At 54.3% G+C, this 18402-nt stretch overlaps 1 protein-coding gene across 1 annotated transcript; it reads right to left on the bottom strand.

Moving 5' to 3' along the window:
• Positions 1-1180: 1180 nt before the first annotated feature.
• Positions 1181-6762, bottom strand: CCN5 (cellular communication network factor 5). The gene is made up of 5 exons (XM_031058027.1): positions 6653-6762; positions 4259-4475; positions 3392-3646; positions 2745-2938; positions 1181-2277 (listed from the first exon to the last, which is right to left on the bottom strand). Exons 1-5 carry the CDS (start codon positions 6710-6712, stop codon positions 2254-2256), a joined length of 750 nt encoding a protein of 249 aa, XP_030913887.1. The 5' UTR covers positions 6713-6762; the 3' UTR covers positions 1181-2253.
• Positions 6763-18402: the final 11640 nt, after the last annotated feature.

Here is an 18402-nt window from a genome sequence, read left to right as displayed (position 1 = left end):
GGGGGGGGAAAGAGATAATTATAGCAGAGGTGTGTTGAGTCATTTGTTTGAGATGAGAATTGCAGGTTGCTGCCTAAAAAGTGACCTTCTGATACCATCACCCAGAGGTGGCCAGGCAGGATCTGGGAGTGTGTGACAGCCCTGGAATGTCACCCAGCCTTGGTGGCCGAGTCCCAACATGCTTGAACAAGAACTGGCTTAAAACCAGGATTTTCAGTACCCACAACATGTTTTATCCATGTCAGTCAAGGAATGTGGTAGTTTTGAAGTCTACATGAGCTTTGGGTCACCACTTGTTTGGCATGGCCACCAGAGAACTGAAAAAGCCAACCCAAGCTGTTTGTTCTGCAATTTGCTGCCTGCTGGAGGTTCACCATATGCCCCATATCAAACAGAATTAATTATTTGTATTCAGGCTGAGCACCAGATGATTGCAGTAAATAATTCTCTTTGTAGGCAATGTGTTACTGCAAGAGCAGTGAGGTTTCTTTTTTTCTTTCTCTTTTATTTTTACCCCCATGAGGTGGCTGAGCCGCATCCTTGACTTTCATTCTCTTTTCAGTTCTTGCAGGGCCTGAGGGAATGAATGAGCTGCCTTGGGCCTGCTGCATTTCTGCTGCTGCAGGGGAGGCTTTTCCTTGGGCTGGAGAGAGGAGCTCCCCCTGCCATTCAGCCTGTGGTCCCTTCAGCCCCAGATCTGCCCTGGTCAGGAGCACAGTGAGCTGCTGATGGTGCTTGCACCATGCTGGGGAAATCCCAGCCCAGGGGAATGAGGGAGTGTGGGCCTGGCAGCAGGAGGGATGACCTACAGGGGAGTTTGGGCATTGATTTTTGGGAGCTGCAGACAAAGCAGCAGTGCCCTGCCCTGCCCTGCTCTCCTGCACATCCCAACACTGGAGATTCGGGCACTGCTATGGTCAGGGCTGTGCCATCAGCAGAGCTTATGGCTGGGTAAGAGTGAAGGATTTAACCCAGGATGTAATAAATTGTAATAATGTGTTCAGTGCTTTGATTCACAATTTTTTTTCTTTTTCCTTCTCTTACTCTAAGCAGCCTGAACTGAGGTGCCTCCAAGCTGCCCCACCCTGTGCCAGGACTTTCCTGCACCCACCGAGCTGGCCCTGAGCAGCCAGGCTGGGCTCGCCCTGCACAGACAAGCTCCACTCCTGGATGAGCACATCTTTATTTTTAGTTCCAGAAATAGCCATCTAAGAAGTCCATCTCTCACCTGGACACGTCACCCAAACCGCGGCTCCTTCCAGCTGCGCGTTCCCTCTGCACATCTGTGCGAGGCCGTTAGAGGGCATTTGGGTTTCACTTTCCATCACCCAGAAGCACTTTTTACTGGGACAAAGTACAGCCAGAGCAGCCGAGCAGTTCTCCTGTGCCGACTCCTGCATGGCTGGAGCAGCTCCAGCCCGTCAGGAGACGGCCCCGACTCATCTTTGCGATTTGTTTTCCCTTTTCCCTCTTCTCCCTCGGCCCCGGCTCGCGGGGAATGTGCTTGGATGGCGGGCGGGTCTGTCTGCTGCTGTCTGAGCTCCTGGCTTGCCGAAGCCCTGCCAAACCACCAGAGGAGGGGGCCAGGCAGAGCGGGAAGGCTCGTGTTTATTCTGGAGGGATGAGGGGAAGGTGAGTTAGAGCTGCCATCAGGAGAACCCTGCCCATGCCCGGGAAAGCAGGGTGGGTACCATGGGCTGGCTGAGCTCCTGCGTGGCTGAGCAGCTCAGCCTGGTGTGGCAGTGACTTGTGGGGTCACAGGGAGCTTGATGAGCTGCTCCCTCCCCCCCTGGGGGGCCAGGGCATGAGGGTTCCCTCCAGGGGTTTTGGCTTCCAGGTGCTGGAGATGGTCTTTCCTGAAGTCCCTGCAAAGCAGAGCTGCATGATGTGGCAGAGAAGCAGCATCATCTCTTCAGAAGCCCCACTGGTCCAGGAAAGGACCAATTCCTGGTTTCTTGGGTGGGTTTATGCTTGGAGCAGGATTTCCCCATTTCATTCAGCCTAAGGAACTCGGAATGCTGCCCAGTACCCCTGCCTGGGGCAGCGGGGTGTGCAGAGGAGGCAGGTGAAGGGTGACACAGGGATCTTGTTCTCTGTTTCCAGCCTCCTTTGCAGCCCAAGTCCATCATTTCTTCTCTGTTTTCCCGGTGGAAACACCCTCCATCTTCACCATAACCACAGTGCCATGGGTTTGTGCCAGACTCTTTGCCAGGATGAGGCGTTGGCTCCAGGGTGAATCCGGGGTGGGCACAGCTACAAACGACCTCCTCTTGCCCTCTGGAAAGGCAGAATGGAGATCAGTGGGGAGATGGAGAGGGCTGGTGGTGTGTCCCCTGCATGTAGCATGGCAGTGCAGGGGGAAAGAATTGGGCAGAAAGTGCCACCTGCACACCAGAAAGGCAGATTAGCACTGTGTCCACACTGGGGATGTGCCAGGCTAAAAAAGGGTGGCAGAAGCACCTCCTGGGTGTGCCCAGTGAGCCAGGCAGGAGCTGCAAATCCATCTGTGGCCATAGGGGCAGGCCAAGCTCACCTGCATGGGATACACAGATATCCAGAGACCCCAACATTGGGGTCAGCACCTCCATCGGCTGTTTCAGGAGATGGTTCGTGTGTCCTGAGACACGCTCAGCTCGTGGCTGAGGAGGGCTGATGGGGGCCCACAGGTAAGAAGCGCTGCTGGCCCTTCCCTTTGTCATCACCCGTGTTCCCCCCGGAGCAGCAGCTCCCCCAGCCTCACTCACCGCCGGCAGCGCTGCGGGCAGGGCCGGGCAGGGTCCGGCCGAGCAGAGCCGCCGCTGGGTCTCCAGCCGGCACAGGCGGTTCTGGTTGGACACGCGGCTGGCAAAGCCCAGCCCGCAGGTGGCCGAGCAGGCGCTCCACTCCGTGCCCCACGGCGGGCAGGGGTACCGCAGCAGCGGGGACACCGCCCCGGGGGCTGCAAGACACGACACGGGGGAAAGGGGGGTTGGAGGCAGGTGATGTGCACGCTGTGGTGCTGCAGGCAAAGCCCTGCGTGGCAGAGAGACCTGGGAGGTGTCCCCTGCTGGCGTTTCACAGCCTGGGGTGACGGGACCATCCCCAGAGATTCGCGTGGGTGTGATTGGCCCATGTTAGATGTTTGTAATTAATGGCCAATCACAGTCAGCTAGCTCAGACAGAGAGCCGAGCCACAAACTTTTGTTATCATTCTTTGCTATTTTATTATTAGCTAGCCTTCTGATGAAATCCTTTCTTCTATTCTTTTAGTATAGTTTTAATGTAATATATATCATAAAATAATAAATCAAGCCTTCTGAAACATGGAGTCAGATCCTCATCTCTTCCCTCAACCAAAAACCCCTGTGAACACAGTCAGACATCCCCTCCCTGGAGCTGCCCTGCATCTCACCTGCCCTGGCATCCTGGGGCAGGGGCTGCTCCTGGGCACCTTCACAGACCCACTCAGGGCAGCACTTCCCTGGGATCTCCACGCGCCGAGGGAAGGGGCAGTCGGGGCTGGGCAGCCTCACATCCTCCTGGCACAGCGGGATGCAGGTGAAGCCCCCGTCCAGGCAGTGGCACTGGATTTTGCAGCTGGGCTGGAAAACCTCCCCGTCTCGGTAGAGCCGGCCGTTCACCTCGCAGCCCTCCTCATCGTCCTCAACTGCAAGAGACAGCCGGGGAGCCCGTGAGGGACAGAGAGACAGAGAGATGGGGATGGCAGGGGCAGTGCTGGGGGTAACTGTGGGGCTGGACAAAGGGATTGAGGTGGAGACCACAGAATTGACCGAGTGGTGTGCAGGGCAGACATGGGTGTGCAGCAGCAAGTTCATCACTCAGTCTCCTCCCCTTCCCTGTCTTTTCTCCTCATCTCTCTGTTTTTTCAAAGCAACAGCTCACAAGCTGTGAGAGCCCCCTGCCCTTTGGCTCTGACCCTGCCTTCAGGATTTCCAGGCTGGGAAAACTTCTCTGAGATTTCTCTGCAGGACCCCCAGGCTCCAGCCTTGGCATCCCTGGGACCCCGCTGTCCATTTTCACTGAAACCACCCTGAATTCTCAGCCAGAAAGCAGCACAAGAGCCGGCAGGAGATGGGGCACAGCCCCACGGCCAAGCTGCATGAGCCATCCTCAGGAAAGCTGCTCTCCCAGCCTCACCCACTCCCCTGGTGGTGCTGTGGGATGCCTGTAGCCATGTGAGGCCCTGGCTGGAGGGGGGCTGTGTGCTGGGCTGGACTCTGGGGGTACCCCTGGGGAAAGGGGGCACCCCTGTGCTCACAGTTGCAGGTGCCTCCCGTCCCCGCAGGTGCTGAGCTGTAGTCACAGACGAGGCCCTGGCTCTGGTCACAGACGTGCAGGAAGTCGCAGGGCTCTCCCAGGCGCCGGGCACAGACCTTGCAGCAGCCACACCCATCCAGGACCAGGGGGGAGCCGCGGGGACAGCGGGGTGGCACCCAGGGACAGTAGCACGGCCTCCGGCACAGCTGGGCACAAACCTGTGGAGGCAAAGCTCAATCCATACAGGAGGTTTTGGGCTAGCAGCTGCTTTGTCACTGGGACAGCCAGGTAACTTTGTCTCAACCATGGGGGCAGATTTTTGGTGGAGGGAAGCTCCAAATCCATGGGAATATCTCAAAGCATCCTACTGTCCCCTTTGAAGGGCACCTATGGAAAACCATGGAGAATCAAGGATGCTCAGAAGCTCAGCACTCTGAAAGATGGGAGCTTTAATGTGCCACTGCTCTGAACACACAGGAGAATGCAGCTACAAGGTGAACATCCCAGACAGTGGTGGTTATTTAGTGAGGTCAGCAGCCCCAAACAGCCCAGTGGGAGAGAGGAAGGGAGGGAGGTAAAGCAGCCCACCCCCATGCCTGCTCCCAAGGCAGCAGGCTGTGCCCAGCCCAGGAGAGGTGGCTTTGCAGGGACTGAATTCACGTGAGGAGTGCACAGCACCTCACTCCTTACAGTCTCAAGAGCTCTCATTCATGCCAAGAAACAGGACATTGCATCAGCAGTGGGGATCTGAAGCCAGGAAGAGCTCACTGCATTCCTCACTGGTTCAGCTGCATCCTCTGCTTGTCCCTGGCTGCAGCATCCTCACCTGGCCTGGCCCACTGGGCAAGGAGCCCAGAGAAAGGCACGTTTCAAGGACTGGGAGCTGTTTTCCCTCATGCCTAGACTGAGTAATCACTTTGGCAGGGCTGTGCGCTGCAGTCCTTTGCCTGCTCAGCCAATTGTCTGCCAGGGAGGTGCCCACAGGAGTTCACCTGGGCAGGTGGATTTTATACCCTTGGCCCATCCTGCTTGCACAACCACCCTGGCCCCAACAGCTCTTTGGGCAGCTCCTGAGCTCCCATCATGTCACACGTGACAGAGCTATTGCATATAGAGCCTGAAGCCACAAGAGCTGGCTCTGCAGTTTGGAAGTGAATCCTTCACCAGTGCTGCCCTGACAGTGCTGGGAGCCCCCTGGCAGCCCTGCTGCTCAGCACCATGCACGTGCTGCTGGATGCAGGGCAGCACAGCAAACCTGCAACCAAAACATTCATCCCTGCCCTGGTCCAGGTACTGGTGTGACTGCAGAGTCTGCCAGGAGAGAGATGGGTTCAGACAGACCATGTAGGTTTTAGATGCCATTTTTCTTTTTCTTTCTCCCAGTGGCACCAGGTCTGACATGGTAAGTCAGACAGAGAGGGTGGCTCCTGCTGCTCTATCTGCTCCCCATTTGCAGCTGTTCAGATGCTTTTCGTGGGGCTGTAGGAGTGTCAGTGCCAATAACTGGAGTTAAAATATGGATTGGGATGGGGTGATCTGGGTCTTGTCCTAGTTCTGCCAGTGAGCAGCATTATTAATGTGGCAGGGACCGAGGGACTGGCTGTGGTGGCCAGGTTTGGGCTGGCAGCACGATGCTCCAGGTGATTCTCGTGAGCACCTGGGGCAGGAATCACTGCTCTGTTACAGCTTACCCAGGCAGCCAAGGGCATTTTTCATCTTTCAGGAGGTTGTTATTACAAATCAATGTTTTAGGAAGATTAGCCAAGCCATAAATCCATTTCTCCCTGCTCCTTGTAATTTACTTATCTTTAGGTGACAATGTGGCTTCTGTCAGAGGTCTGAACTCTGGGAAAAGAGTCAAATAGGCACGATATGGCCACAACATCCATGCCTCGGGATTCAGGCAGCAATTAGAGCTTGGAGCTGAGATGTCCCAAATTTTTCAACATTCCTGTTCTCTGCACAGGCAAATATTTTCACACAGAGTCCAAGAGAAAAAAAAATTAATAAAACCTCTACAACAACCCAAATCCCATTGGAGGCACTGGCTTGGCGTGAGCATTCTGAGAAGTGGGGAGAGCTGAGTAATGCCAGGGCTGGTGCTCGTGGCTTGGCCCCCGCCTCGGGAGCCTGGGCGGGGATGGAGGAGCCTGGAGGAGCCTGGAGGAGCCTGGAGGCTGTGCGCTCCGGGGATTCGCAGCGAGCCTCGGGCCCAGGAACGCTCGGACCAGGCTGCTTCATCCCAAACTCCTCTCCGAGCACAGCTCTGCCCCCTGCATCAGCACAGCCCGGCTGCCGGGCTCGGTGGTGGTGACACCCCAGTGCCTCCTGCAGCCCACGCTGCCAGAGCCGGGGGCTCCTCGGCTAAAGCTGCCCCGGTGCCCCTCTGCCTTACCTTGGAGAGAATGCAGAGCAGGGAGAGGAAGAGGAGCTGCTTCTCCAGCTGGAGGCTCATGCTTCTCTCCCTGTGCCACTTCAGCACATCACCCCCCAGGCAGTTTGGAGGCAGTGTTCGCAGGTTTTAAAGCCCAGAGTAGGTCCTGCTGGTGTTTATACTCTCCCTGCTCTGATGTCACTCACAGGCTCCAATATAAACATGAGTAGGTTTGGACAGGCCTCAAGATTTTCTTTTTTTTCCTTTCATTTTTTTTCCAGCCCACATTCCAGCTGCCATTTCCACTCTTCTCAAGGTGAGAATATGCTGCGCACAGGGACAAGGAGTGAAGGGAAGGGATGCTGTGCTGTCCCTGGGGAGCAGGCTGGGGAACCAGGCTGATGGGGTGATCCAGCTCCCTTCCCCTAGCCTGGCAGGGAAGCTTCATGCCCTGTCCCACTGGCACGTCTGCCCAGGCAGAGCTGGCACTTTCCTCCTGGGATTTGAAGGGGTTGGCAGGGCTGTCCCTGCTGCTGCTGTGGGACAGTGCTGTGACCAGGCAGCAACAGGGCATCCACCCCTGTATTTAATGCTGCACCCAGTGCATGGCAGGCTGTGGAAGAGGGGTCACCCAAAGGAGCTGGAAATGGATTTGCTGTGGTGATGCTGCCACATCATCCCCACCCTGAGAGGGACTGTGGCCACCTGGGGAGGCTGTGGGGTGGGGTGGTTGGATGCACATCGTGTTGCATTGTCTTGGGTACCTGATGCAGAGAAGGCTGCAGTCTGACCCTGATGATTTCAAGCCCTGTAAATGCAAATTCAGCCCCTGAAGTATTATGATAATCCTAATTGTGAGAGTTAGAAATCCAAGTTTGGGGATGAAAAGCAGGTGCTCAGCCATTGCCTCCCAATGCTTTCTCAGTCTGCCCTGTGCAAGCTTTTCTCTTGTCCCCTGTGACTGAAGATGTGAGGCTGGCTCTTAGGAAAGACAAACCTTAGCACCTCAAGACCTACACTAGACAGAGCCACTTCCCCATATTCCCATTCCCCAGACTTTACCACAAAATATGAAAGGACAATTTGTGAGCCCAGAGCTCAAAGGATGCAGGATGTCCTGCAGCTCTCCCTGGCTCCTGCAGGATGTTCTGGGGCCAGGAGTGCTGCTCCTGTGCTGGCCAGGGGATGATCCTGGTGGCTGTGCTCAGAGTCCCTGTTTCATTCAGGTATGATGAGAACTGCTGCTAGGTGTCAGGTCTGTGATGGCCAACACACAGGAGCTGCTGGCTGCTACAAGCAGAACACCAAAACCCCACAACCAAGGGTGATGCCCCATCTCTCCCTCTGGCCTTTTCTCCCTGTTTTGCTTTTGTGAAACAAGTTCTCAGCCACCTGAGCAGCAATCCTGGCCTCAGCTCCATGTTTTCCAGAGCCTGGAAGGCAGGGCATGGAGCAGGGTGGGCACAGCCCAGCAGGGAGGAGGGCAGGCTGAGCTCTCACATTACCACCCCAAATCCCCACTGTGCCTGTGCTTGATTAGCTGAAGCCAGGCTGTTAACGAGGTCATGGCAGCTTGTGGGAACACCAGGACACTTTCCAAAGGCTGCTGTCACTATGCAAGTGCCAGAGCCCCTGCTCTGCATGGTGGAGCCCCAGCTCTGTGCATCACCCAGGCCATGCCTGGAGGTCAGGGAGCTGGTCTGGCAGCCCTGCCCGTGCCAGGGGAGGCATGAGGAGGGCACATTGCTCTGAACTCATTGGCAGCAGGTGGTTCAGGACCCACTCACAGGCGCTCACAAGCCCAAGGGTTTGATACCTGAGGCTGCAGATACCTCTCATGTTCCACTTTCTGCCCCACAGCTGGTCCCCTCCCACAGCTCAGCCAAACATCCTGGGAGTGCCTTGGGAGAGCCAAAGTACTGATCCAGCCCTGCCACAATTAATTATTCTAGCCTTGGGTTTATTAGGGATTCCTGATTAATGGCCATGAGTTCATTTCCCAGGTAAAAATCAGGTGGCAGTGCTGGTAACAGAAATAAGAACCTCTCATTTCCCACAATGAGGCACCCTTGGAGCAGCTGACAGACCCCTGTGTGAGGTCTCAGGGGACAGCAGGGCACCCCGGGGGAGGCTGAGGCTCAGGGCTGCCCAGGGGAGCCAACTGGACATGGAACCCCTGTCACCTGATGTGTCCTGGCTACAGGGTCAGCTCCTCTCTCTACTCTTTCCACAGCTCTGAGCAAGGGGAGGAAAGAGTAGAGAAAGGAGCTTCCCCCCACACCTGATGTCACTGAGATTTAGATGTTGTGAGGTGACATCACTGTGATGGTTTGACATCACCAGGAAGCTGTGAGAGCCCAGGCAGTGACAGAGAGCCTGAATCAAACCTGAGTCAGGCAGTCAGATGGGGCCAAACCCAGCATCCCATGCCTGGCAAGCTGCCCACACTTCAAGCTACCCACAAAGTCTCCCATGATCTGCCTTCCCAGGGAGGATTCTCCATGGGTGACTTGGGCTTTGGCTTCCCTTCTCCCAGCTCTGGGTCCCAGGTCCCCACCCAGGTCACTGTGCTGGGGCTGCAGGCAGGGCCTGGCACAGGAATTCAGCCCCTGCAGCTGTTTTGATGTGCAAAGCTGCAGCAGAACAGCACATTAGCAGTTTGTTTTATAAATGCTGTTATAGCCCTTCCCCTCTGGAGCACATAACCTGTGAGTGTTCTGTACCATACGTGTGATTTCAGAGCTAGTAATTAAGTCCATATGTCTCACTCCACAGTTTCCATGGTATTATTGTCAGGATTTTTGGGGGGTTATAAGTTTTTTTCATTTTTTTTTGTGGTCAGTTGTGCAAGAAAATAGTTGATACAGGGATCTGAATACATCTCCTTTGAGTTAGCCACTGGCAAGCTTTGCTGTTTCTATAGAAATGAAGGAACTGCCCCAGTGAATTTACATTTTAGAGAGCTGAATTTTTCATGTGTTTGCTCTTCTAACGTGCCATCGTGAATAACACAGAAAAGCTTCATTTGCACACCCTGCTCAGCTGAAATTGCATCCATCTGGGGTGGATATGGAGCATATTCTCCCTTCATGCCTTTCCTTTGCTGGAGACTCCTCTTTACAACACATCATGTGTTAAGCACCCTCCCTAGAGCTGGGGCAAGTCAGAGCAGGGTCTGGATATCCATTTCTGGCAGGCTGTCTGTCTGTCCAGCTCTGTGAGGCTGTTCTGGGTCCTGGCTGTGAAAATGTGGGTGAGCCCAGCTCCATGGCTTGGTGGGGAGAACATTCCCTTTGCTCCTGCCCAGCTCCATGGCTTGGTGGGGAGAACATTCCCTTTGCTCCTGGGCACTCCTGGCCCAAATCCCCTCTGCAGAGGAGCAGGGCTGCCCATGGAGGGGGCACAGCACTGCTGGAAAGCTGGACAGACACCCAGCTTGGGAAAACCAAGAGCCCTGAGCTGAAATGGAGATGCCTCAGGTCTCCTTTGGCTGTTGGACACTTTGGGGTGGCTGCTCATGTTTTTCATGAGACTTCTGGAAAATACCATGGCTTTGGGAAATTTTGAAATATCTCTGCTTTTTGGCAAGATGGGAGAATTGTTTCCTACCCAGAATGAATCTGGCTCCAGTTTCAAACAGCAAGAGCAGAGAGAGGTGCTGATGGCTATTTCCACCCCTGTCTGGGCATTTTTATTCCCTCTGGTTCTCACACCTGAACTGTTGAGCAGAGCCAGGCTGAGAGGACTGGCCACCCCGAGGGACCAGGGATGGGCCAGGCACTCTTTTACCTTGAGGTCACTGCTCCCACCCCAGGCCTGGGATGCAGGGACTGAAAGTATTTACCAGCTGGGGCCTGGCCAAGTGACTTGTGAGAAAAGAATTCAGGGCTGCTGTCCAGGTTCTGATGGTCAGGCAACGGCACCAGGAGCCTTGGCTGCATGTGGGACCAGCTGAGCCCTCCCAGCTCCCAGCCACGGTGGCAAGGCCAGCAGGGCACTGCCCCTGCCAAAGGAGACACAGGAACCACGCCTGGTGCTGGGAGCACTGCATCCTTCACCATTTCCCAGAGGTTTTTAGGTAAAAAGAAGCACTGATAAATGGGGCTTGGGGCTGGTTCTGCTCTCAGAGTCTGACATTGCCAAGAGGAAGGAGCTGAGTGATTCCATGAGGAGCAAATGGACTATCACAACCAAGAAAAGGCTTGGCTTAGCCAAAATTATAGTGAGAGCTCATCCTTCAGACTGAGGGGCTTCTCATTAGCACAGCACAGCCTTGCATCAGCTGTTGTGAAGGGACAACAGAGAAAGATCAAACCCTGGGCAAAACTTCTGGGAGATTTTTTTTTTCCTGCAGTCCAGACGAGAGCAATTCATAATTGTCCCACTAAGTTAAACATTCAGATAACTCAAAGAATAAGACTTTTGTAAAACAAAGCTTGGGAACTTCAGCCAGATGAGGTTTTCCATTGTTATCTGGAAAACAGTGTCAAAAATCATGATATATTCAATATTGTGATCCTCTGGGAGTTAATTTTTTATTGAGTATCAAACATCATCAAACATAAATGTCTTTTAAAAATATCACTATGAGTTTTATCTTTCAGACAAGATATAATCCCCAGATCCTGACCTTGTGTGGTTACTGACAGACCCTTTGTATTTTCCATGGAGCTGGATGGCTCTCTCCTGTTTCCTGATCAAATTGCTCATTCTTTTTGGCCATCTCTATTTTTCTCGTGGTTTCAGGCTAAAATAGACATTGTTTTTCCTTCAGTTCTTGTCCTGCTCGAGGGTGCTGCATGTTCTCACGCAGCTGCCATGTCCCCTGCAGCACCAAAGGGGCTGCAAATGGAGGCACCCACTGATGTGCAGGCAGTGATGCTGGTAGGTGTCTCCAAACTCACCTTGTAATTGTGCCAGCCCTGCTCTAGGAGGGTTTGGGATGGCTGTGCTCCCTCCCAGCCCTGCTCTAGGAGGGTTTGGGGATGGCTGTGCTCCCTCCCAGCCCTGTTTCAGGAGGGTTTGGGGATGGCTGTACTCCTTCCCTGCTTTCTGTGCCTCTGGGAAGGCTTTGAGGATGCAAGTGCTGCACACATGAGGCAGTGGTGTTGTGCCTGAGGTGTGTGGTGCTGGAGGAGCTTTGGGTGACACAGGCTGTGGCTGTCCCCAAATGTCACAGCCCTTCACACCCCCAGGGCTGCTCTGGGCTGGCCAGCAGCAGGAGCAGCTCAGGGTGCTGGTGGATCCAGGCTGCTGGGCCAGGGCAGTGCTGGGGAGGGGACAGAGACCTGGGGCAAAGACAGCTCCCTTCAGCTGGCACATCTCCAGGGGATGCTCTGAAACCCCTGATCATGGCTGGGACCTTCCCATAGGCATTCCTCAGTGTCCTTGATCACTGGAGGAGCCTGGCTCCTGCAGGAGCTTTCAGCACAGACCTTGGGCACATTGGGAAGCTGGACTGGGGGGAATGGTGAGCTGCCAGTTCACCCTTCACACCCAGCACCTGAAAACCCCAAATGACTGTCAGCACCCAAGCCAGATGGCAGGGGGACCTGCCCATGCCAAAGGATTTGCAGGTGAGTGCCACTTCCAAATTCCACCCCAGGGAATAAAGCAATGGCTGGGCTTGCTCTCCATCTTCTGAGCAAGACTGGAAAAGCTGAAGCAAGTGATGCCTCTATATGCCAAGGAATCCCAGCCCTTCCCTATACCCCTCCTGATGCCAGAGACATCTGGAGACATTTCCCAAGCATGAACTTCACATAAACCACCTTCTCTTGTCCCCTTCCCCAGCCAAATCAACAAAGACGAGACTGAAACCTTTAGGGTGTGTGTGGGATCCAGCTGAGACAAACAAACCTCTGGGTCTCAGCACAGTTGTGGAAGCAGCGATGTCGCCTGGAAAGAATGTACCAGGGAGCAGGGAGCAGGGGGGAGAGCAGAGCAGCTGGGCACCAGCTCAAAGATGACTCAAAATCATGGGAAATGATTTCTGATTAATGTAATTACTTAGGCTCCAGCCCTGATCAATATGAGGAGCTAAAATGCTCATAAACCGGCCGAGAATGTGAACTATGCAGAGTGATTTGTAAAAGGTGTTTGGCTCTGGGTGCTCTCTCCCTGCCTGTTGGGCTGGGTGACCTGGTGCTGTGGGAGAGCAGTGATCTGCTGATTGCAAACTGGTGGCCCCCAAGTGAGAATCCCCCCAAATGAGAATCCACCCAAGGAACAGGGAGGGGACTGCCCCATCCAGGCCCTGAGCCCAAATAAAAGCAGCCAGCCTGCTTGGCTGGCCTTCTTCTGTGCTCTGACCACAAAGCAACAGCCCAGATTGGTTTTTTAGAGGCTTATGGTGCCCCCAGAATGTGGGGAGGGTCTGGTGGGCTGGCACCCAGCACAGCCCAGGCAGGGGCTTGGTGTGGGCACTGAGGAGAGCTGCAGGACCATGGGGACACAGCTGGAGAGCACAGTGTCCTCAGACCTCCTGCTGCCTGAGCTGTGCCAAGTGGAGTCAATCTGCACTGGAGAGGGGCTTCCTGCCCAGGGCTGTGCCTGAGGGAGCTGCACCATAGGAGAGCATCAGGAGGAGGAACCTGGGACATCCCTGGAGACCAAGGCCAGGTTAGATGGGGCTCTGAGAAACTTTGACTGGTGAAAGATGTCCCTGGCATGGCAGGTGATTGGGACCTGGATGGTCTTGAAGATCCCTTTCATCTGAAGCCATGCTGTGATTCAAAGGTGCCCTGCAGCAAGTCCCCATGAATGATGCCTGTGGCCATAGGAAGGTGGCAGGAATATCCCCCTGTGAAAGCAGATGAGGCTGGGGGAAAGGTGCCCTGGGGCATGGGGGTCTCCCATGAGCTGGTGGTTTCTCAGGAAAGGGAAGAATGGCTGTTAAATTCTCATTTTTGTCCTGCTGTTCCCCAGGAAGATGGGCTGGGCTGGACTGGGAATTGCAAGGCATTCCTCCTGTACTTTCAAGTCAAGAACCTTTGGGGTGGGTTTCCACCTGCTGCAGGGTTTTGGGGAGAGAAATAGAGAAAGGGAATGTTTGACTTCTGTGTCTGTCTGCACCTGGCTGTCCAAGGCTGGTGATGGCAGCCTGGCTATGGCTGGGCTTGTCTCTGGAGCTGCCCCCAGCCAGTTTGGGGTCAGCCCCAGAGGAGCATCTTACAAGGCAGCTTCTCTCATGAACCAAGCTCCAGGAAGGAAAATGTAGCCTGGAACTGCTGTCACCAGGCAGCAATTGGAGTGTGGGGAGCAGTGTGTGTGTGGGGCAGCCAGCCTGCTCCTCTGCCCTCCCTGCTGGCCCAGGCTGCAGAGAATGTATGGAGGTGATTTCACTGCTGTGTATGCAGTCCATGATACCTTTCCAACATTATCTCTGTGTTTGTCCTGGGGCAGAGAGCTCCCTAGGCCACATGGAGAAATGCTGGTGTGTGATTTTGCTGCAAACCACATGTAGCACTGTGGCTGGGCTTAGGAGAGCCCTTTCCCCAGCATTTGGCTGCCCTTTCTCTCCCCTGCCAGAAGCTGACAGCAATCAAATCCTGGTTTTCCTCCCATTCCATGCTCCTGCTGAGCTGTGGTCTGCCACCCCTGCATCTTTCTGGCCTGCCACCCAGAAATCCTGCTCTGGAGCATCCCTGGGAGGATCAAACACAACCACTTGGCAAGCTGCAGTCCTCCAGTGCAAGGCACTGGCCCAGGGCTGTCGGAGCAAAGGAACATCCTCTGAGCTGTGCAGGACAGGCCAAGCCAGCCTGGACAAGGGGACAAGGGACAAGCGCAGGGGCTCTTACTGGAAAAGCAATGTGACCCCAAATCTGGGAGAAATGATGCATCTGACTCCATTGATATCAGAAGGCTAATTAATTACTTTATTACACTATATTATTCTATACTATATTACACTGCATCTAAACTGAAACTGCACAAGAACTCAACTCAATCAAATCTTGTGACTGTCTCCTGACCAACAGGACACAGCTTGCAGAGATTGGTCAAGAAAACCAAACACTCACACCAGAATCCAATTACCAATTCCCTTTAGGTAAACAACCTTCCACAATGAATTCCACTTGTGCACAACAAGAGGAGCAGCAATTGAGATAAGAATTGTTTTTTTCTTTCTCTGAGGTTCCTCACTGCGATTCCCAGAAAATATCCTTGGGAAGTTGTGCCTTGCTTTTCTCTGTGAAGAGAAATGCAGCCACAGGCTCTGGCTCCAGGGGACACCAGCCACTCTCTATGAGCAACCCCAGCTCTGAGATCTCATTTTGCTGCTGCCACAGTTCACCACAGACTCGTGGTGCAACCTCTCCTGCAGAGCAGTCCTTTCTCCAGCAGCTTGGTCAGGGATGCTCTGCTCAGCCCAGGGTCCCTGCAGTGAAGCAGAGTTGTGCCTCAGCCTTGGCTGCTGCAGCGTCCCCCTGTAACCCTGACCTACAACCCAGAGAGGCAGCTCAAAGGTCCTGCATTGTCACACAGCTTCTGCTTGGACCTGGACCCATCCTCCATGGCCTGATCGTCCTCCTTGTGCCCATGCAGGACCACAGGCACCTGCTTTGAGCCAAATTTCATCTCCCAGGACTTGTCTGCAGAGTGAGACACCAGCCTTGCTCCTCCTGCCTCTGAACCCTGGCTCCTGGAAACATCTGCGAGGAAATAGCTGAAGGTATTGAAAGCGGAGGCAGGAAACGCTCTGAATATTTTTTTTCCTAAATATAATGACACTAATGTTGTTCACAATGCTAAAAATAGAAATGAAGAGAACCTGCCTTTTTCCTGTTTGCTTTCAGCTCTCACTTTCTTGCCTGTCTCTGCATTCTGGGAATCTGCATGAAAATAAACCCAAGAAAGATCTCAGCAGTGTGCAAAGCAGAGCCAGATGGGTTTGGCCTTGGCTCCAGTTGGGGCCATGCTCCTCTGTGGAGCTCGGGGAGCCTCAGGCTGTGCACTCCCCACCTCCAGCCCCTGGCCCTGCAGGCTCTGCCCAGCTGCAGTGGGACCAGCACTGACCCTGCTGCAGCACTGGCCACTGTCACTGGAGTGTGGCCACCTGCTGCACCTGTGTCCTGGCTCTGCTCGCTCTCCTTGGCTCTGCTCACTCTCCTGCCTTTCCCAAGTGCATCAGTGGGCTCTGAGCAGCACTGCTGCTCTTCCTCCCGTGGCTGACAGAGCTCCTGCCCCAGGCTGGATCTGCCAGGGTGCTACCACAGAAGCCCTGGGCAAAATCTCCCTGCTCCCACCTCTTCTGCTGGAGATATTTCTCCAGATGCCTGTGGCACATCCCTGCAGCATGTACCCATTCCAGGTCTCTAAGCCTCCTTCCACTGGGAGGATTTTGCTGCCAATTGTAGGGGGATAGAATATAAGAAAATAAAGATAGTGTAGAAAGTAATCTTACCCCTAAGGAGTTGCAGCTGGGCCAATTATCAAAGATTAGGTACAGGCCTGACTTTACCAGGCCAATGAGAAGAAGAGTGCTATAAAAGAGTGGGGTGGCTGGGTGAGAAGGGAATTGGGGGCAGTTTGTGAAGAGGAAAGAATCAGTGCTCTGAGGAGCTGCCCATGAGGAACACCAGGAAGGTATGAAACTTTTGTGATAAGGAGACACCAGTATGGAACCCCTGTGATAAGATGACAACAGCCAATCTCTCACCAGCTCAACAGAGTAATGGTTCATCACTGAATTTGGAGGCTGATGGATTCAAACTCTACTTTGAGCCAGTCCAGGATTCTCAGAACCTGCAGGATCAGGTGTGGGAGCCAAATCCCAGTCCTGAGCACAGCAAACTGGCCACAGTTTCACAGAGTCTGAACAGCAAAGTGCCTTTGATTTGGGAGGCCACACCACACCCTGGGTCAGCAGGGCTGCCTGGTGGCTGCAGGTGTTCACATAAAAAGCTCAGCACTCATTTTTCAGCACAGCAACCCAGGGAATGCGTGTCTTGGATGGAGGCTGCTGCCTGATTTATTACAGCCTGAGCTCGAGGTGGCTCTGGAGAGTCAGGGCTGGCAGAGGATGAGAGGCAGGCGTGTGCAGGGCTGGATTGCAGCACACAGAACGCTGTGCTGAGGCTGCCTGGAATGCACCGAGCTGGAGTGGGAGGATGAATGAGTCCTCTGGCCTGGTTTACATTCCTCTGCCATCCCCAGTTTCTTTCTTGAGCTGGTGAATGGGGAGGGTGGGCAGCTTGGGCTTTTGGTCTGTCTTGGAAATGCATGAGGCAGCCAAGGACTGGCTTGGAGTGCTGCTGGCACTGTCCTGGCCACATGAGCATGCTAACAGTGCCAGAGGATTGGCTCCACTGTGTCCAGGTGCCACCCCTTGTGCAACATCCCTCCAAAGGCTGACTTTTGCAAGGAATGTTTTGTTCACAACAGGGCTGACCTCAGGTTGTTCTCAGTTAGCTGGAAATCAGGTATTTAGAATGTCACTGGGCTATTGTGAGTCACTGTCTGGGCCACTTTTGTGTCAAGGAGCAGTTCTCTTGTGTGTCACTGTCAAGTCTATGCTTGAACCTGGCATGATGTGATTTTAAAAACATCCAGAAGCTTTCCCATGTTTCCCTCCCCTCACTAGCTGCTTTCCTGGCTCTGGCATATTTCTGGCCCCTGGTAGTCCCCACATTTTGCAGTTTTTCAGCTGCCTCTCCCCAACCAGGCACGTCTGAAGCTGCCAGTGCCCAGTCTCTGCTGGCTGCGAGTGTTCAGGTTTGTCAGCAGTGTTGTGTCAGCAGCATCCAAAGGGACCATTCATTCACAGAGTGGGACAATGATGGGCTTCACTGGGGGCTTCCTGACTGTGCTTTTGGGGCCCACTTGAGCACCACACCTGTGGTAGGACTGGGATTCTGACCCCACCTGGTGCAATCTGTCACAGTGTTAACTGGGGCTGAGCCAGAACCATTGACACAGGGTGGACTCTGGGGACTGACAGCCCACCTCATGAGTTCCTGCCCTGCTTAATGCCTCTGTCTGGCAGTCCCTCTGTAATGCACAATGGGGTGACTGCCTTGGATTTACAGATGGGATCTCTACCACAGGGGTTGCCCGGGTGTTCCTCTGGTCCTGCTGCTGGCCTGCAAGATGTCCCACCCACCCCCCATGTCTTTGGTGTGAGCTGGGAATGACACAAAGCCTAGGCATCCGAGGAGGAGGAGAAAACAGTCCTTGGGAAGGATTTAGCCATAACCTGTGTTGCTCAGCTTCTTCACCTGGCCAGGCCGAGCAGACAAACTGAGAGTTCCTGGGGCAGAGGGCAGGGGACTGAGCCTGCGGTCTGCCTGTGGTGGGGTGGGTGGTGGTGGCTCCGCAGCCCTGGTTCCACCACCCCAAACCCTCAGCCCTGGTCCTGCAAGGGATGGACCAATGCCAGGACCAATCCCTTATCCCTGGTTCCTGAGCCCCAATCCCTTATCCCCAATCCCTTACCCTGGTGTCTCATCCCCAGTTCCACAGCCCCAATCCCACAGTCCCAATCCCTTATCCCCAATCCCTCATCCCCGATATTTTATCCTGGGTCCCTTATCCTGATCCCTTATCCCTGATCCTTTATCCTCAGTCCCTTATCCCCAGTCCCACAGCCCCAATCCCTTACCCTGATCCCTTATCCCCTGTCCCTCATCCCTGATCCCCTATCCCCGACCCCTTACCCCCGATATTTTATCCCCAGTCCCTTATCCTGGATCCCTTATCCCCGATCCTTTATCCCCAGTCCCTTATCCCAAATCCCTTATCCCCCGGTCCCACAGCCCTGATCCCTT

Source organism: Geospiza fortis, unplaced genomic scaffold (assembly GCF_000277835.1).
Source record: "Geospiza fortis unplaced genomic scaffold, GeoFor_1.0 scaffold188, whole genome shotgun sequence".
Taxonomy (NCBI): domain Eukaryota; kingdom Metazoa; phylum Chordata; class Aves; order Passeriformes; family Thraupidae; genus Geospiza; species Geospiza fortis.
This window is presented reverse-complemented; position numbering and strand designations above follow the sequence as displayed.